We start from the raw sequence: 21,896 nt of genomic DNA, 5'->3' as shown, positions 1-21,896 counted from the left end.
GAGTGTATCAGGTGGTTGCGAAATGTGCTAAAAATAACAGTTAAACAGCCCTTAAATCACACGCAAAATCGTTTTTTTTGTTTGTTTGTTTGGTTTTTGCATAATCATATGAAGCCCCGTGTATAGAACAGAAACACAGAAAAATTTTCTGAGAATTCCAAAAAATAAGAAAGTTACGAGGCGTTATATAGCAGAATTCTGCCAAAGGGAAAATTTAAAACAAATGTCATCTTTAAAAAAATATAAAAAATACTATAAAGTACTTTTGTCGAATTGTTATAAACTTAATTATCTACAATAGTCAAGGAGAAATTGTGACCCGCAGCATTTTCTGAATGGTATGCCTTACGAAAAATTACCTTGAAAAATAATAAGGAATATTTTTAATAGTGGGGCCCACTTGATGATGAGCTTACATATGCAGCAGGCTTCTCGAAAAATATTGCCCATACGTGTGTAAATCCAAATATTTTATTACTACAGTATTTAGTTTGCTGCGGATCTATTTTACATAGGAACTAGTTTAACCAGCACCGTAGTTACTCAAACCGAATGTGATATCTTTGTAGAAACTATATTTATGTAAAAAAGGTATTGTTACTATTTTATTATTACTCAATTATTTACTGAAGTTGATAAATGCTCTTATTTCCATTATTATGCCTTATTTATCTTTTGTTTTTGAATATTAGTTGTATTCTTGTTGAAGGGCATATTGTTATTGACTAAATTCTCTTAGTAAACTTTATCGTGTTTGTCCTTTACAATATCTCTCTTAGTCTGTTGTAAATACAAACCGAAGAATAGTTTTAACAGCTGGTATTTACTCATGTCATTAATAACAGTCTTCACACGATTTAATTTTTCTTAATTTAACGTTTAGCTGTTATCGTTTTCAGTTGGAGCAGTCAAATAACACATCTTACTACCTTAACGACCATATAGTAGTACTTGCTACGGGTCGTTGAACGTATAGGTGTAATTTATTATGTTGAACTCATACAGGTCCGCTGAATGGCCATACAGCTTGTTTTCCGTCTTAAATAAGCAGGAAGGATACTTTACATAATGTAGTTCTAGATACTATATTCCTGAGAAAAAGAAGGGATAATTATGGACAAAATGCCTTTCATCATAGGTTTGCTTAACCGAGGCTGGTCAAGAAAACTTTAAGTCTTATATATTTAATATTAACAATTAACGATAAAAAAATTATGTAAAGGTAATTTTCAAAGAAGAAAAAAAAAGTTTACAAGTTTAATTAGCTGAGATGGTTTAATAAGCCTGAAACGTATGCTACTCTCGGCTTTAACGATCGGATCCACAGTTTTGTTTCTAAAAATTTCTAAGAACTGATTTCATTGTCGTTTTGCTCGTTGCTTTTAATTCATTAAGGAATTTTTATCAGCTAATTGCATGCATTGTCTCTCCGAATCAACTCCCTATATGACACTATCGTATTGATAGTGTAGACCTGTCTTGAAGTTTGACGAAAGTTGAATGAGAAAACACCGAACGAATTTGGTTGCATTCACATCATAACATCCAAATTAATTTTGTTGCTAAACTGATGAGTCGTGTATACATTCCAAAACTATAGTTCATTTAATTTATCGTATACCTTTTAAAATTGACTATATATATTGTGTCACTCATTAAAGCATGTTGAAATAAATAGTACACGAATTTGATGTGCCAAAACGCAGTTAGGTCTTCTTATAAATCTGAGGTCTTGTAGCATAATTAATTTAAAAGACCTTATGAATTAAATGGTGAAACTTTGGAGAAACAAAACGTAAGAAATTTGATTACTGTTCATTTAACGCCGAGAGTACCTTAAAAAAGCATCAATACTAATTAATCACCCTTTACAGATCCAAGGGAAACAACTCTTCTTAAACTAGCTGTCATAAAAACTTTTTTTTCTTAGTCTGTGTATTTAGTTAAAAAGCAAAAGTCGATCTGTTATGAGTTCATGTTGAGTCCCATGTAGAACTGAGACCATCATACTCTTGATTATTAATCCAACATCCATTGCTGTCATATCCAACTTTACAGTCAGTAGTTGTATGCATAGAACTATCAAGTTTGTAGACATGGCATTATAAACTGCTATCACAGACCCGAAGAGTAAAAATAAATGTGTTGTATTCTTTGTTTTGTTTCATGTAAGTATTGTATATACAAAGAAAATATAAATATGAAGATGTTTTTTTTTTTTTTAAAGATATTAAAGTTTAACTCAAGTTAAATTCCCTGCCATCAGAACAAGAAAAAAGTGTAATAGGTGTAAAAAAAAAAAAAAAAATGTGTAGTAAACGAATCTGAAAACCAAAATTTGCGCAAACGAACCGTAGGGTGAAGAGATGAAAGATCACACGATCCGATTTTTTCCCTTGTAACTTTCAGGAAAATGGATATCTATTAAAGAAATTTTGGTTAATGTTTACATCATGACCCAGAAATGAAAATCCAAAAAAAGAAGAAAAAAAAAACTGGAATGGGTGTAAAACAATGTGTAGGAAACGAATATGAAAACAAAAATGCGCGCAAAGCAACGGGAGAGTGGGGGAGCGGACTTAGGAAAATTCCCAAGATCCGAGCATTTCCCTCGTAACTTTTAGGAAAATGAGTTTTTTTCAATGAAATTTTATAGAAATAACTTTCAAACGGCATACATTACGATTATAAAGAAACTTGTGTGGAAAATATTTTCCAAGGGTGTGGGGAGAGGACTTCGGAAAATTTACAAGATTCGAGTTTATCCCCTCTTAACTATATGTGTGTGTGTCTGTGTATATGTATATGATATATATATACACAAATTACTTTATAATCATATTGTATGCCGTTTGAAAGGTATATAAAATTTCATTGGGAAAAAAAACAACATTTTCCTAAAAGTTACAAGGGAAAAACTCGGATCTTATGAATTTTCCGAGGTACTCTCCCCACCCCCTTGGAAAAGATTTTCCACACAAATTTCTTTATAATTGTAATGTATGCCGTTTGAAAGGTATTTCTATAAAATTTAATTGAGAAAAACCCATTTTCCTAAAAGTTACGAGGGAAAAGCTCGGATCTTGTAAATTTTCCAAAGTCCTCCTGTTACTTTGCGCGTATTTTTTTTTTCATATTCGTTTCCTACACATTGTTTTACACCCATTCCAGTTTTTTTTTTGGGGGGGGGGGATTTTCATTTCCAGGTCAAGATGTAAACATTAACTGCGGCATAGGTTACGATTATAAAGAAATTTGTGGGGAAAGGAAAAATTTTCCGAAGGAGAGGAGTTTTGGAAAATTCACACGATCCGATTTTTTCCCTCGTAACTTTCGGGAAAATCGGTGTCTTTTAATGAAAGTTTATTCAAATACTTCTTAAACGGCATAGATTACAATTATAAAGAAGGGGAGGGGGGGGCTTTCCGAGGGGTGGGGAGAGGAGTTTCGGCTCAAGAAGACCACATAAGTTGAAATTTCTCCGTCTCGATGGAGATCTTTTCATTTGTTTTTCCCTACAGCCTTCGAAATGATGAGCATCTTTTTATGAAAAAAACGGTTTGAAATATTTTTGTTTGTTTTACTCCCCTCCCCCTTTAATGGACCACACGCGCGGTCCATTAGTGGGATATAAGCATCAACAAAAAAATGGTAATTTAAATTTTACTCCTACCTTAATTGAGGCCATGTACGCTTAAGAAAAAAACGTTTTCTAACGGAAAAGTATACTATTAAAATTAATTATCTTTTACAAACTTATTTTGAAATTACCTCAGGCTCTTCAATATTTTCAATTATAAACAGAAACAAACAGGAGCAGGGAGTGGGGGTTGAAAAAAATCATAAATTTTCAAATTTTTTTTGTGGTATAAATGTGTTTATTGGGAGAAAAATATTGTAAAACATCAATACATGTGTGAGGAAAAAAGAAGCGAGGAGGGTTGTCTTGGGGTATGCTAGAAACAACAGCTAAATCTCCCTTAAATCACACTGTTCCCTCTGAAAATATCTACAATTTTTTTTAGACCCAAAAGGCTCCTCCTATAGTTTTTAAGTGCAAAAATCGGTCTGGAGGAGTATGTGGTCTTCCTGATCCGAAACTTCTCTTCCCAATTCCTGGAAAACTTATCCTCATAAATTTGTTTATATTATCTATGCCGTTTAAAAGGTATTTGTATAAACTTTCATTAAAAGATACTCATTTTCTTGAAAGTTATGAGGGAAAAAATTGGATCATGTGAATTTTGCCAAAATCCTCACCCCACTGCTTTGGAAAAGGATTTTCCCCACAAGTTTCTTTATAGTTGTAATCTATGCTGTTTGAAAGACATTTATATATCTCCACACCCCACCTGGTTCGTTTGCACAAATTTTGGTTTTCAGATTTGTTTACTACACATTTTTGTACATCTATTACACTTTTCTTTTTATTTGGTGGCCGGGTGTTAAACTAGATATTAACCAATATTAAATGATTGTTCATCATGATCATTTAACATCCGTCTTCCATACTGGCATATGTTGGACCATTTGACATGGAGTTGGCCAGCTGGGAGCTGTCCCGATTCTTTGGTTTCTATAGTTGGATACCCTTCCTAACGCCAGCCACTTTACAGTGTGTGCTGGGTGCCAATACCTGTAAAGATTATGCCTGTATGTATGGATGACAGCCATTTTACATAGCTTGACACGTTTTCTCAAGTACAGCAAATTGCCACGACATCCAGTCTCTTGCCATTTTCCCAGAGAGGCCCAGCATCCGTACATCCTTTCTCACTACTTTTTCTTGTGTCTTCCTGGGTCTACCCCTTCCACAGGTTCCCTTCACAATTAGAGCTTGGCACTTCTTTATGCAGCTGTCCTTATCCATACTTATCACATGACCATACCAGTGCAGTCTTCTCTCTTGCTTACAACATCTGATGCCTCTTATACCCAGTTCTCCTCTTAAAGCATTTACACTTTATATTAAATAAAAAGATATTTTTTCATCAGTGAACTATATATATTAATGATTGTGTGGATGGTGGTGGTGGTGGGGGAAGTCTCCTACTTTTAATTATTTGAAATCTTTCTGTTAGGAAGGTGTTGGTTTCTAACAAAGCTCCATTGATGGAATGTAGATATCAAAAACAAATTCACGTTTTGAACTTGAGAAATCTTTAATATTTTTACTGCTTCACTTACAGGTTGAATTTGTAATGTGTGAGTTTGCTGGTTGAGTTCTTTTCCTGAAAATCCCAGCCAACCAAGATTGTCACTTAGACATTTACTCACAAAATCAAATGTACCAGTTATTATTGGTGTAAATGAATTTATAACCTAGATATGGAAACTAAGGTTTTGAGGGAGAGTTGTCAAAAGTTATTCTCTTTCTCATTGATTTCTAAAAAGATATTCACTTCAATAAATGCTGTTGACTTCTATGCTGGTACATACATTTTCTTGTCTGTCCATAAAAACAATATCTAGCCTCTTACGTTTGCAGGTGGTACTGGCATCAGCCACGACACTGACTTCACTTGACTCAACAAGTCTTTGCAAGCAAAGTTTATTGCCCAATGATTGAAGGGTACTTTTAAATTGGCTGGTTATGCTGCACTGGCTTAAGCCATGGTTACAGTATCACATGGCTTGCCAGGTCTTCTCAAGTACAACATATCTCCAAAGGTCTTGGTCACTTGTCATTGCCTTTGTGAGGCCCATGTTCGGAGATTGTGCTTCACCATCTCATCCAAGGTCTTCCTGGGTCTACCTCTTCCACAGGTTCCCTCAACTGCTAGGGTGTGACACTTTTTCACACAGCTGTCCTCATCCATATGCAACACATGACCATACCAACACAGTCGTCTCTCTTGCACACCACATCTGATGCTTTTTATGTCCAACTTTTCTCTCAGGGCACTTACACATTGACATTACACATCCAGTGGAGCATACTAGTTTCATTTCTTGCCAGCTTACACATGTTCTCAGCAGTCACAACCCATGTTTTACTGCCATGTAGCATGGCTGTTTGCACACATGCCTCATACAGTCTACCTTTTACTCTGTCACCAGCAGAGGTAGGAGCTCTCTGAACTTTGCCCAGGCTATTCTTATTCAAGCAGCTACACTTTCAGAGCATCCACCCCCTGCTACTGACTTGGTCACCTAGGTAACAGAAGCTATCAACTACTTCTAGTTTTTTCCCCTGGCATGTGATGGAATCTGTTTCCTGTACATCTTCAATGTTTATTACCCCTGAGCATTTGCTACTCACAAAAACTATCTTCCCAGTTAGCCTTCCCTTGATATTGCTGCACCTCTTATGTGTCCATAACTTACACCAAGAAAACAATATTTTAATTACTAAACAAAAACAATTGGGGGCAGGGAGTGGGGTTGCAAAAAATTCATAATTTCTCAAATTTTCTTTTTTATAGCATATAAATGTATTTATGGGGGAAAAGTATTGAAAAACATCAATACATGCAAGGTGGGTTGTCTCTGGATATACTAGAAGCAACAGCCAAATCACCCTTAAATCACTTTCCCCTCAGAAAAAATTAACAATTTAAAAAATCTTTTAGCAATTTTTAAAAAATGTTTCATCGAAAATGGTCTTTCCATGGTTTTGAAATGCAAAAAAAAAAAATTGGTCAAAATAGGTTTGGAGTGGGATGATGAGCGATGGGGTGTAAAAAAAGGGTTTACAAAACATTTTTCATACAAAGATGCACAGCCCCCACCCACCCACATTTGGAAGGCTGTGGTTTAAAAAAAACAGGAAAATCCCTGAAAAAAGTTTCCCCCACATACCAGTGGCACATAAAAAGCACCCAGCACACACTGCAAAGTGTTTGGCATTGGGAAGGGCTTCCAGCCATAGAAACCATGCCACAACAGACAATTGGAGTCTGGATAGTTCCTGTCACACTTCCAACCCATGCCAGCATGGAAAACAGGCATTAAACTATGATGATGGTGGTGTGTATGTGTGCATTTGTGTTGGTCCTCCACCACTGCTTGGCAACTAGTGTTGCATTGTTTATGTCCCTGTGAGTAGCAGTTCAGCAAAAAGAGTGACCTGGTTTAAGAATAAAATAAGCACTGGGATAATTCATTTGACTAAACCACTCAGGGCCCCAGCATGGCCATGGCCCAATGACTGAAACAAGATAAAAGATATAGGTGTAGGCGTGGTTGTGTGGTAAGAAGTTTGCTTCCCAACCACATGGTTCCTTGTTCAGTCTCACTGCATGGCATTTTGGGCCACTGTCTTCTACTATAACCTTGAGCTGACCACAGCCTTGAGTGAATTTGGTAGATGGAAACTGGAAGAAGCCCACTGTATAAATGTATCTATATATTTCTTTGTGTCCTGTGTTTGTTCCCTACCAGTAATTGGCAACTGGTGTTGCGTGTTTACATTCCTTGTAACTTAGCAGTTCAAGAAAAGATGCTAATAAAATTAGTACTAGGCTTAAAAAAGTCCTGGGGTTGATTTATTCAACTAAAAAAACCCTTCAAGGTGGTACCCCGGCATGGTCACAGTCAAATGACTGAAATGAGTAAAAAATAAAAGCTACAAAATATTAAAGTTTAAGTAAATACTTTAGTTAAATTTATATTTGGCTTGGGAATACTAAATCTTTTGATAGCTTGAACACTAAATTTATGTTTCTTGTAATTAAATTAACTATGATTGATTTTTCAAAGTATTATGTTTTTGATACATGGTATGTGTTTTGTTATGTTGAAACATTTCTTAATCATTTAAATGCATGTCTTATTTCCCAGGGAGTTTGAAACTAAAATAAATTTTCTTCATTTCTTTCTAGCTTATTATTTATTATTTAAATATGACTCACCATACAATTTTTTTGTTTTTACTGATGTAACTAACATGTTTTTCAGTACATTTCTATTTTCGACAATCTTTGACAATGCTGGTATTTGTAAAATCAGCACTATCGCACATACACTTTATATTGGAAACAGCAAAGTCTTTGTTTTTTTTTTCAAACTGCAATGAGGTCTTCATCTCACAAGTTACTTGGTGACCCCATTGGTGTTGGTGCCACATAAAAAGCACCAGTGTTGGTGCCACATAAAAAGCACCAGTGTTGGTGCCACATAAGAAGCACCCAGTATCTCTTATTATAAAAGGCAGATTTTATCTGCCTCCCTTTGGGAGTTATACAAATCTACAATATAGGATTTCTTCAATTACACTTTACCTACCATTTTTAAGAGTACAATGCATCGCGTCATGCCAGGTCCAGTTTTTAAAATTTAAACTCCAATTAAGCAAAATTTACAGAAAACTCACATTCTGGTGTGTGTGTCAAATGCTTTTCTTAGTCTGGTTTACACCACACGCAAATGCACACACACAGTGGGCAACGAATAAAGTGAAACTAGATGTAATATTTGTTTCTCTCTATCACGCTGATAGATACATGAGTAAAATGTATGGGAAGCTAACACATAAGTGTGAGTGAAAATGTTCTTGGAAGAGAGTAAATAGCCAGAGATAGTGATTTGAGGAAGACTTTACATTAAATAACCGTACTGGCTTGTGTTAGTAATAAAGTAAACATACACTCATACATACATACATACATACACACACACACACACATACATACATACACACACACATACATACACACATACATACATACATACATACATATACATACACACACACACACACATACACACACACACAGTATTGAAGCTTGAGAACAATCAGATACATTTGCAACACATCTGTTGAAAATATTATTGTTCACACACATACATATACATATATACATACAGACAGACAGACAGAGACACACACACACACACACATGATCCAGCATGGCCACAACCTCAAGGCTGAAACATAAAAGAATAACAGAATATAAATGTGTGCATGTGTGTGAGAGAGAGAGTGTGTGTGTATATGTATGTATGTATGTATGTATGTATGTATATATATATATAATAATGCGGTTTTTTCAACAGCTTGAACTAAAAGTCAGAGGGGAATGGGATAAACTACTTATATTAACTTGCTATAAAAGCAGGTAGTAATTTTATCTTGGGCTTATTCATAGTGCAAGTTTTGAAGAGTGCATTTCGATTTTAACAGCTATTTTTTTCAAAGCTATATTGGAACAGCCTAGAAGACGAGCCTCATCCTGAAAGATCTGTAGAACTCGACAAGGACATCCTGAAAACCCTGGTGGAACAAAATCTCATCGTAACTGTTGAGGAACTAGCAGAGAAGCTTGGATTTGGTCATTCAACCATTCATTGAGACCTGTGTGCTATCGGAAAAGTCAGCAAATTGGGTCAATGGGTTCCTCACGAACTTTCCCAGTCTAATTGCATGCAGAGAGTGAATGTATGCTTTTCTTTGCTGTCACATCTCACCACTACTGCGCTATGTATATCTATATATATAAAACTGTAGTTGTGTGAGTGTCTGTCCCCTTCGATTTAGATTCCTAACTACTCCCACATTTTGCGGTGCAGTTTAACCAAATTCGGGTAGCTTATAGTCGTGATTCATATCGAGCCCGTCTGAGTATTAGCGCGCGTCTACGATGAGTCTACGATTTTAAAAATAATTTAACATCATTTTTTATTCCATTTTAATGCATAATTTTTCGTGTGTCGATGGCGGCGGAGTTGGCATCCACGCTCACACCTGCACCTGTGGGGAAGGGAGTGCAAGGAAATCAACGTCGTAATGCGTTGTCAAGGAGACCAGCGTTCTTTTAGAACAACGACTTCATGGCTTGAAGACACCAAAACAGAAATGGCTAAGAAAGCGTCTACATGAGTCTACGATTTAAAAAAAAATTTACCATCGTTTTTTTTCCATTTTAATGCATTTTTTCGCTATTATATAAGGGAAGTAACTCTCTAAAAATGTCTACGATGAGTCAACGATTTTTCAAAAAATTTACCATCATATTTTTTCCATTTTTAATGCATTTTTTGCTATTTTTTGGCTATAACTCTCTAAAAATGCTTATATAGTTATTTCCCTTACAAACCCGAGCAACGCCGGGCGATACTGCTAGTACACTGTTAAACTGATGGTGTTAAGGAGGGCGTCCAGCTGTAGAAACCAAATCAAAGCAGACAATGGAGTCTGGCACAGCTCTCCAGCTTCCCAGCTCTTGTTAAATTATCGAACCCATGCCAGCATGGAAGATGAACATTAAATGGATGATGATGATGATTGACAACTAGCTAATTTTAATCTTCGATATTTTTTTCTTACAAAAGAAAAATGTCCATCTTTTATCTTTTACTTGTTTCAGTCATTGGACTGTGGCCATGCTGGAGCACCGCCTTGAATTTTAGTTGAACTAATTGACCCCAGTACTTATTTTGTTTTTAAGCTTGGTACTTATTCTATCAGTCTCTTTTGCCAAACCGCTTAGTACGGGGACAAACAGACGCAAAGACCCACACACACACATATATACGATGTACTTCTTTCAGTTTCTTTCTACCAAATCCACTCAAAAGACTTTGGTTGGCCTGAGGCTATAGTAGGAAACACTTGCCCAAGATTCTACACAGTGGGACTTTGGGCAATTCCCGTTATATTAATATTCAGTTCACAATGAATTTTTGCAATCTTACTTCATTAAATTTCTAAATCATGTTGATAAGTTGCATACATGAGAAAGGATAACTGAAGATGCTCAAAGAAAAAAAAATGGCTAATCGAACTATTTTGTAGAGCATAGAAACATAAAGGACAAAGTTGATTGTAGATCTGTAAATTTTCATTTCTTTACAATTCTTTACTGTTCTTGCAAGAAAATTAGCTGATTTGGCTTTCTTGAAATTTCTTAAAGTGATAAATACCAATAAAACAACCAGACCTGAAGTTGTTCTTCCCATTACTAACAGATGCTAATGAGAGTTAACACCTGTCATTATTAAACTTTTAATTTTTCATTCTTCCTCTTTCTTCATGGATGCATCCAAATCTATTGAAACATGCCATGGTTTATCTAATTCTTCAGAACAATGACATCTGTAACTCTGAAAGTTAGCAGATATCCATGATTGTTGAATGTTGCACCCACTTTTCCACCTACCACTCGTACCTTCACAACAGCCATGACTACTAAAATTATTTCCCACATGTTGTGGTGTTTCAAATACTGAAACATGTAATCTACATTTTTTGGGAGCAGGGAGGATGTAACCCGCCCCTCTCATAATTTTCACTGTAAGAAATGTTTATAGTATCCCAAACTCTGAAATACTTGTAATTTGCATTTAAAGAAAAATTAAATCCATTTTTTTAAAACATCTGTTCTTCCCTCCCATCATACCTTTGGAACAGCAACTACCCACTAAAATGATTTTTTTTTTTTTAAACTTTTGTCGTGTTTTTGTCATTTTATTCTATTCCACATTCTGGAGCAATTGTAATTCATATTTAAAGAAAAGAGAAGTCTTACTCCCACTTTTTGCTTTCATCGTACCTTTCATAGTTTTAAAAAGTCAAACATGACAAGTGGATGCGTTGAAAAACAAAATTAGAATTTTGAAAGAAGTATCTATATAACGATGATTTGAATTGTTCAAAATGTAGAAAAGAATATTTTTAATTGAAGAAAATTATTGTGGGAACAAAACTATCTTTAAAAAAGATCGTCAACATCAACAGCTGACTCTGGCTGTTCTTGTTTGATGTGCTTAAAAAACTGCTTGCTGCATTTTCTTTATGGTAAAGTGACTCCTTTTTTATTTTGCTGCTTGTGAAGTTCTATCAAATCCTTGTTCATCAGGGGCTGCTTATCTTTTTCAAATAAATCTCTGAAATTTCCTCCTCCAAATCTTTTTCCAGTTCTTTGCTCATAGTCACCACCGTTTTGTTGATGGCAACATTATCAAAACCCCTTAATCTCATTCATGAATTGCAGGCATAGCTTCTTCCACACACCATTCATAGCCATGCTCTGTACATCATTCCATGCCACTGCTATGTTCTGTACAGCCTTGTAGATACCGTATTGCTTCCAATAGTCACAAAGTGTGATGGACTCATCAAGATCAGTTGCAGTTATTGCTAGCTACAGCATACGCTTTATGTAGTAATGCTTCAAGATAGCAATTATTCCCTGATCCATTGGCTGCAGAAGGGACGTGATGTTTGGAAGGAGGTATATGACAGTAACGTTGGGGTCAAAATCTATGATGTTTTGCGGGTGGCCAGGAGCATTATCTAAGATAGGTAAAACCTTAAAAGGAGTCCTCTTCTCCTTACAGTACCTTGTTGTTTGGATAAAATGATTGAAGAATCAATCTTCAAAAACAACAACAGTAACCCATGCTTTTGAATTAGCCACCCATATAACAGGGAGAGATGCCTTGGGTATGTTCTTCAGGGCATGTGGGTTGTGTGCGTGATACACAAGCAATGATTTTAACTTGAAATCTCCTGCACAATTACTTCCCAACATAATGGTTATACATTCTTTTGAGATCTTGCAGCCTGGAATAGTTTTCTCCTCCTTGGAAATGAATGAACAGTCTGGCAATTTTTTCCAATACGTTAAAAATCTATTTGGGAAGAAACTCATTTTCTTTAATGCATTAGGAAATTCCGCTGTTGTTTGATTGTCAGCTGATGCACTTTCACCTTGCTTCTTAATGGAGTGATAATTTCTTCATTCCTGAAATCTCATGAACCATCCTTGACTTGCCTTGAACTCTACATCTTTCTCATCTGGATATCTTTTCTTCAGGTCCTCAAACAAAGACAACACTTTCTTGTGAATGATTTCTTGACTAATAGTAGCACACTGACGATTCAGCCTAACAATCTAAAGAGAAAGAAGACTTTCCATTTCTTCAAAGATTTTACCTCTTTTCTTGTTGATGACAGTGTTCTTCATCCCTGGGGCTTCAGATTTGATATGTACTAAAATTTTGTCCTTATTATGTACAATTGTCGATACAGTTGTCTGACCCATCCCCCAAACATGTGCAATTGCTACCACTTTTTCACGTTTTCATGGCATTTTATCACAGTCAGTTTATCTTCCAGCGTTATAGCATGGCGCTTAGCATTTTCACTATGAATTTTCTTAGGAGCCATGGGGGCAAAAAATAAAATCGCAAATGGATGAGAATGAGAAAGTAGCTGATAAACAGACATAAACAAATCTGAATTCAAAACAATTGTGGGAATCATGAATGATAACAACACCTAATGTTAGATATTAGAACTACAGTGCAATATGAGCTCCTAAAGACTGATAAATAAGACAACAATTTCATTCACTAAGCTACACTACTTTATGGTGTGTATCTTGACATTTACTGTACATATTTTAATATGATTTTATATGCTTTTATTCTTATTTATTGTACAGTAACATGATTTTATGTGCCTTTAATGGTTTTCTAGTGATTTTACAATTCCAATATTTGTGGCGGACAGACGTAAAGTTGAGTAAAATGACTTGATTTTTATTTTTCCATATATTATTTTTGAAAACCGACGTATAATCGAGAATGACTTAAATCGAAACATCTTAAGCTGAGGTATGCCTGTATTTCTGTTTGTTTTTGTCTTGTGTGGGAAATGAAAAGTGGCATATAAAATTAGATTTGATGTTTATGACAATGCAAATCAGGTGTTAATATATTCGCTTTGTGTTTTTCTCTTAATTTAATTTTTGTGTCATTTGAGGAAAAGTATGAGAAAATAAAATCATGAAAAATACAGAAGAAATGATACAAAAAAATATTCATTTTAATTGTGGAAAGTTCAATGGAGGGAGAGGAATAAGATTTTTTTAATGTGAATTCCAAGTGTTTCAGAAAGTGTGGAATGATTGAAAATAATGAAAAGAAAAAAATCATTTGGGTTGTTTCTTGGTTAATAAGCAGTTCATGGCTGTAGATAAAGTGCAGGGGAATTGTCAAAACAGAACAAAAGAAAACGACCATGACAGCTGTGGTCTACTAACATTTGCTAAAAAAAAAACAACTCCAATTGCTAGTACAAAACATTGGCCCATTATAATGCATAGGATATTGCCAGGAACACATTTGATATCTGATGGGTGGGTTTCAAATGTGAGTCTTGACACCTATACTCATGAAGGTGTCAATCACTCCCTCAATTTTACTGATCCAAAAATGGCAGTATCCATACACAGGCTATAGAAGGAGCATGGATGCTCGCCAAGAAGAAAGATGATAAAATGGGAAAGTAAATTGTTGTCACTTCTGGTTTTTTAAGAACAATTTACTTTCACCTTTTTTACAACAGTAAACTGCATGTTAACTGGTTGCTGTTCTAAAAGTATGAGGGAGTGGGGGGTGACATTTAAAATATATGGATAAAAAAATTTGCTTTTGCTCTTAAAATGTTGAGTACGGAGCTTATTAAATTTCTTCCAACTGCTTGAAGTTTTTCAAATTTTCACCAGATTATTGTAAAACAAAATGTAGATCTGATGCAGTTGCACATGCTGATTACAAAAATCACATTCTACAAATTATTAATATAATGGTTACAAGCATTTAAAATTATGCAATCTTAGCCAATTGAAGCCTCAACTGCTAAACATACAGGAAGTTGTGACTTTCCCTATGGGAACAGCATACATCAAACCTTTACGTCCTCTTTCAAACTGTTTGGTATAGCTTCCTTAAACTACACCACAATGTCTAAAGAGCAGAAAGAGATGACACATGCCACATCATCACTTATTTTCTTGCTTGAGGCAGGCCCAAGTGGTTTCCTCTTGTTGAGTGTTAGTAATAATAACTAAATGAAAGTCAATCTCCAGGGGTATAAACCCTTTATCAAACTTACTACCGTTAAAACACTCAATGAGTGCCCAAATCAATATTAAATGTACTTTCTCTTATGGTAAAATTGTTTTACAAGGTTTGGTGGCAGACAAAGAATATCATCAATTAATACCAGCAGCAGCATTGTCATAGCACTATACTTCATACAAAAACATTTGGTAACTAGTTCTTTCTTTACCATTACCACCGCCGCTGCCACCTTTTTCTATTAAACCATGAGAAAGTGCATTTATTATTGATCTGTGGCGCTCAGTGTGTGCCGGTGGCACGTAAAAAGCACTAACTGATCGTGGCCATTGCCAGCCTCCCCTGGCACGTAAAAAGCACTCACTACACTCACGTAGTGGTTGGCGTTAGGAAGTGCATCCAGCTGTAGAAACACTGACAGATTAGACTGGGGTCTGGTGCGGCCTGGCTTCCCAGACCCGGTCAAACTGTTCAACCCATACTAGCATGGTAAACGGACGTTAAACAATGATGATGATGATGACTTCATTAAAGATTATGTCTGTGGTGATTGGCTTTAAATTAAATGTGGCACAATGCATTTTCCTTTTGCCCCAACCCTATTTTGTTTTTAAGACATTATGGTGTAGTTTAAAGGCAGATTTAACATAAAGGTTTCATGCATGTTGCTCCTATGGGGACAAACAGTTACAACTTCCAATATTTGGCACTTGAAGCTTTGACTGGCTAATATTATGTAATTTTAAATGCTTGTAACTGGTTTTATTAAGTTTCTAGAAAAAAAAAAAAAAAGAAATGCAATTTTTGTTATCCAAATTACATTTTTGAAAATAATTTGGTGAAAATTTGAAAAACTTCAAGTGGTTGGAAGAAATTTAGATTTCAAAGTAAATGTGTTTCAGAATATAGAATATCATAACGTGGGGGGAAAAATGTGTGGTGATGGTTGTCATGAAGATTCTAGAAGGGAAGGGGCTAGGGGCAAATGTTTGAAAGCTATGGATTTAAAAGATGTTTTTTTTTTGGTAGCAAAGGCTTCCCACATTGTTTTGAAATCTGTAATCCCTCCCCCCAAAAAAATCGAAAAATCCTGGCCAGAATGAAGAAAAAATTCCAACCAAAGTGGAGCAGCTATTCTGAAAGTCTGCCAAAATATGGTGGACATGTAAACCTAGACTCTTAACAGCACAAACACATTTGCCATACATCTCCAGGAAACAATTGTATACTCTACAAATAAGCAAAACTCAACTAAAATCTTCTAAGTGGCTTTAGATGCTAGGTTTCCAAATGGCTGTTCTCTCGTAGCAATCTAATGTACAATTAAAACTCTCTCATTGCAATCTGACCTATTACTAAAACTGCTTTTAAAAGCTAGGTTTTCTCTTTGTGGCCAGAAAGTAATTCAGTATCTATTAGTTGGTGAATCTCTACAAAGGTCAAGTATAATCCACATTAGAGTATTGTCCACATTATATCTGGGACAGCACTGCTACTGCTAAATATGCATCTAAACATCTGAGACCATACAACCAAAAGAAGGTCATCTACTCATCCTACTTTGTGATGGAAATCAAACCACTGAGTATTAAAAAAAATGAAATAAAAATTAACATGTGACTTGGCATTTTCTGATACTGAACAAATGCAGGCTGTGTAGTAAGAAGTTTGCTTCCCAACCACATGGTTCTGGGCTCAGTTTCACTGCGTGGTACCTAGTAAGTGAATTTAGTAGATGGAAACTGAAAGAAGCCCATAACTTATTGGTTCAGGAAAAAAAGTACTGGAGTCAATTTGTTTGACTAAGCCCTTCAAAGTAGTACCTTGGCATGACTGTAATCCAATGAGTGAAACAAGTTAAAGGTAAATAACCTGGTATGATTTTCAAAATTATCTAATAAACATTATAAGCAAATCCAAGAGAGAAAAAGGCATATTGCTCTTTTCTGTTTCAGATTGGTTATAATGTTTTAATAGTATTAAAATGTAAGCATTATTACAATGTACATTTTTTTTTTTACCTTTTTATTTTAGAAAGCTTAATGAAATAAACATATTATAACATGCTGTTAATCCCTCGTATAATAACTAGTTTCATTTTTTAATCATGGATTTTCCCATCTGTTGGGTTTCTGCAAGTATGTAATCCTAAAACCATCAACTACCTGCTCTTGTTTTAGCTATGTAATTAAGACGTTTGTTTTAATACAAAATGGTTTTGAGGTTCAGTCCCAATGAGCAGCAGCACCTTTAACCCTTTTGTTACTAACCCGGCCAAAACCGGCTCTGGCTCTGTGGTAAAATGTCTTGTTTTCATAGGTTTTGAATTAAAATATTCCACCAAGCCTTAGTCACAATTTATGTTCCAAACACTAGCTTAATGATAACTAAGTTGTTTTACTAAATTCTTTGTTATATTTAAAATAATTGAAAGAAACACAGAGCATCTCAAAATAAATACAGTAACAAAAGGGTTAACAACAGTTTTTTTTTCTCTATAGCCTCATGTTGACCAAAACTTTGTGTGACATTTAGTAACTGGAAACTTTGTGGAAGCTCCGTGGAGAGACCATTCCTGTTCTTGGATGGTAGAATTAATTAGGTATCCATTTTACCACCATCTGGCCCTTGTGTACTTTTGGCAGAGTACACCTTTTATAAGCATTCATGTCTGGTCTCTGGTCTGAGTACAACTTCCTCTCTTCTTTCCACTTATCACAGGGAGACTTATGATAAGAAGATCCTTAAAAAGGGGCATGAGTGTTACTCTTTGTTCTCTGACTAAACTATTAAAAGGAAAAAAAGAAAATGGAATATTTGGATGATTTTGAACTGACTTCATCTCACCAGAAGAAAGAGAAACACAAATAAACAATGAAAGAGTATTTTCATATCTTTTATTTATATAAAGTATTTCACAAAATTTCATCAGTTTCCATTAGTAAAATTTGCATTGCAATATACTAACAGGTTAACACTTTCTTGTATAAATAAACCTGTTGTATTCCAAATGGGGAAAAAATCCTTCTGAATTCATGAATATAAATGTTTATATTACAAATTCCAAAAACAACTTTATTCTTCTCTCAAAAGAAACAAGATTTTTTTGATCAGTTTGTTTTGTTTATGTTTTTATTGTTGTTGATGTTGTTGTTATACTTAGCTGCTGAATAATTAAAATCTCTTCATTTATTTCATATCCATCAGTTTACTCATTTATTATCCTGATTTAGTTTGTTTTTGTGAATTGCTAAAATATATTTAAACAAACTAATGAACAGTTATACAAAACTAAAATTTTGTAATATAAAAGTATTCATTTTATCTTGTCTCTTTCTTGTATATTTATTCCAATCACTTTTTGTTTCATTTACAGAATAATGTTGTCCTCAGTGTTACGAAATCTTGGACAGTCATGTGTAAGTTCTCCCTTGAAAAACAAAGTTTTATCTGTCAGTGGTAAGTATCACTCTTATTTTTCACTTTGTTTTTGCATTTGCTTTTAAAATTATGCTATTTAATTTAGTGTGTTCTAAATTACAAGCATTTAAAATTATCTTTTTTGTAATGATTATTATGTCTAGATTTCTAGGTTTCATTTTTAGAGGTCATTAATCTTTTGTTGTGGGGAATTCAGCAGTGAAGATATCTCCTATGATCAGACAAGTTTAGTTGTGTGGCCATTAAATATTGATTTCTGGTATTTTGTATAGGCACAAGGCCTCATACTTATGTGAGAGGGGAATAAGAAGGTGCTGTCCATGTTTTACATATAAGTGTTACTTATCTAAAAGTAAACCAATTACATTCAGCAAGGAAAACCAGATTTAACCCTTTAGTGTTTAAACCAGCTATATCCGGCCCGAATATTCTACTCATTTTATGTTCAAACTGGCCAGAACCAGTATCTCACACCTACCCTGCAATGTAATTCTAAAAATAAACAATTACATCTTTCAAATCTTGAAGCTACAAGATAATACCAGATTAATTTTTTAAAATGTAAATGAATAAGGATTACTTATGACATATTAATTTGAATACTAAAGGGTTAAGATTTGACTGCTAGGAGCTAATCTATGGTACTCTTAACATAACACTCTTATATATCACAAATGATATTTGGGGGATTTTGCTTCATAATGTAATTATTTACATCATTACTTTATTACTATTCTTATCTTTAATTGTCTAAGAGGACCTACTTTTGGTGATGGGTATTTTCTCTCCTCCTCTTCTGACTAAATAATGGTTTAAGAAATTTATGTCAATTACTCTAAATTCTGCAATTAATCATACAATAATTGTTGCACCTATCAGCAAGTCATGAACTCATATATTTCTCTGATTTGAAAAATTCAATATTTCAGCATTGGTTATTGATTTATTAATTTATTCATTTTATTAGACTAATTTGGCTCTTTGTCAAATCCTTAGGAATTTTGAGACAGTTATTTAATGTATCTTTAGAAATACAATGTTTTCAAATCTTTTCATTATCATTATCCTTCCATGCTGGTATGCTAACAAGATTTACAGGGTGCAATGCAACACTCTGAAAGTGGATTCACTGTTTGGTCATTGTAAGTTTGTTCTTGTTCTATAAGTGTAGTAGCATTTTGTGAAGCAGAAGATATTTATCTTTAAGATACTCAGTGGAAGTGGAGCAGTGCCTAAGACCTTTGCACGCTCTTCCAAACTACTGACATTGTAGTCCATAGTTTCAATACCAGTAGCTCAATGTTTGCAGAGAAATAATTGCAGAAGGTTGCTGTGCCGAGGAGAAAGGAAAAAGAGAAAAAGTATTTTGTGTAGGATCTGAGAGGTGAGGACATAGTTGGAATGACAAGAGGAAGAGAGTCATGTAGTTGTGGTGGAAAAAGGTGTACAGGTAACTATTTCAGAGGCAGAACCTATTGTAGTAATAATAGACGAGGTAGAGGGAGCAAATTGTGTTTGTCTGTGAGCCAATGGCTGAAGCAAGGTATTCATAACTGAATCCTTGTCAATCTGTTGAACAGCCTTCATTGGGATGCAGTCTGAGATGCATACTTGTAAAAATTTTTTAAATTTTGGTTGGGTTTGTGAAAGTTAACTGAGTACCTCATTACTTCTTATGCCTGTTCCTTTATATTAGTAAAAGCTGAGTGAATTTGTAATGTAACTTCCAGCCCAAATATCTTTATCCATAGTTTTAGCATTGGCACAAACCTACATTCCTTTGGATGATACATTTACTGGTTTGTCTGCTTTCAGTAGGACATTTTCAGAAAACGACTGGTTTGCTAAGTAACTGCTTTTTGTTGTGAAAATAATTTTACTTGTTTTTTGTTTCTCTTTGAATATTTTATATATTTCTTGACCACCAGATTGCTTTGGGTTAATGATAATTTTATTTGTTTTTTAAATGTAAGTTAATCTGGAGAAGAGGATCAGTACTCATACCATAACTGCAGTAAAGAATCTGGTTGGGGAGAGAATTAAGGGTTGGCTCTGAGTGCTTGCATTAAATTAACTTACGGTTCAGGTGGTGAAATTAAACTAAACTGCATCTTATGCCTGTAGTTAATATTTTCTTTAAACTAATGCAAATTAATTTTAAATGAAGATGGATGGAAAATTTGGGCAAAATCTAAATCCAAAGTAATATTTTGTGGAAGAAACATTGAGTTTGTCTTTATAGAGACTACAAGTAATGAGAAAAGAGATATGTGCAGACATGAAGGGGTGGGGCATTGGTTTAATTAGAAGAGGCAATTGTAGAAAAACAGAAAACATGTAGAATGTTACGTATTTTACTTGAAAAGTAAAATGGGAAATAAATGTTATCATTTTAAGAATTTGAAGAAATAATATATTATTTTTAAGCTTAGAAATAGCATATGTTGTTAAACTGTTTCATGAAAAATAAAATGATCCTTCAACTTTATATTAAATTTGCATGATTCATGCAATCAACATGAGTAAACAGCTCTGATATTTCACTTGTAATTAATTGCATTAACTGAAATAATAGTTAAATATAACTTTAATTTAAACTAATTCCATATCATTTTCTTTTAGAATGTTTAGATTAGATCTTACAGATTGCCAGGTTAGTGGTCTCTCTCTCTCCTTTTTTGTGAGATGCATAAAACTCCTCAAATGTGGATGAATTATTTGAAGATTTGGCTGTGGTGTTTGTGTGTTTACTATTAGAAGATGAGAAAACAAGGGATTGTGGTGTGATCATTTGTAGCAAATACTTAAAGACAAAGTTTTAGAAAGTATAAAGATAAGATTTAGACGAATTGTTTCTGTTAAGTATTTTGAACTATTTACATTTGATTTACTAAAAATCAGGCAATCCACTACTTCTGAGTCAAGCAATACATATCAGCTTTCCAAGAACAGTGTTGGACAAGGATAACCGTCTCAAAAAATGGACACAAATGGAAACTAAGGATCGATTACATCTTAGTGACACAGCTGAAGTTGATTCCAAGTAACATCTTTATCTTCCTTTTTGTTTTTGTTTTTACTTATTTAATCTCTGAAAGTTCAAATCCCTCTGTTAACTGTTTCCAAATAACAGCCTCATTGTTTCATTGTTAAAACGTACGATTATTATTATTATTAGTTAGCCCCAGATCATTTCTGGATTGAGCAGACCTGTATTCAAAGGCAATCCAGCTTTGACCACCCTATTCTTATATTTTCTAGTGATAAAGTATCTAACACTACATTATCAAATGTATCCTTCCCATTTTTAAAAAAGACATTAAGGTGTTGTTTGAGGGATATTTGGATGCTGATTTGAATAATTGTCACATAGAAACCCCACTTGTGGACTTGTTGAAATAATACATGAATAAATTCTAAACAATAACATTACCCCAAATTTAATCAATAAAAACTCTTTTTCAAAACTCCTTTCCATAAAAACCTAATTATCACCCCACTCAAATCCACACATCCAAAGATGATTTTAACTCAACATAGACTATATGAAGGCAAAATAACTCCTAATGTATTGAAATTACTATCAACAATATTCTTGTATAAGAATAATAAATTCATACTCTACAAAAGTATAGAGTAACCCATCG

At 34.3% G+C, this 21,896-nt stretch overlaps 1 protein-coding gene across 2 annotated transcripts in view; it reads left to right on the top strand.

The window, feature by feature from the left end:
* Positions 1-21,896, top strand: part of LOC115209908 (30S ribosomal protein S11) — a 44,330-nt gene that overhangs the window by 7,650 nt on the left and 14,784 nt on the right. Inside the window, exons 1-3 of one of the 2 annotated variants that reach the window (XM_029778503.2) lie at positions 443-591; positions 18,185-18,267; positions 21,151-21,292. In XM_029778503.2, coding sequence (XP_029634363.1) covers positions 18,189-18,267; positions 21,151-21,292 — 221 coding nt within the window. In that variant the 5' untranslated portion in view covers positions 443-591; positions 18,185-18,188. Of the gene's footprint in view, positions 1-442; positions 592-18,184; positions 18,268-21,150; positions 21,293-21,896 lie in introns of those variants that run through there. The other variant, XM_036501214.1, reaches the window with a different exon arrangement.

The sequence above is a fragment of the Octopus sinensis genome, linkage group LG3, assembly GCF_006345805.1.
Source record: "Octopus sinensis linkage group LG3, ASM634580v1, whole genome shotgun sequence".
Taxonomy (NCBI): domain Eukaryota; kingdom Metazoa; phylum Mollusca; class Cephalopoda; order Octopoda; family Octopodidae; genus Octopus; species Octopus sinensis.
Note: the sequence above shows the minus strand (reverse complement) of the source record. Positions and strands in the feature narration are given on the sequence as shown.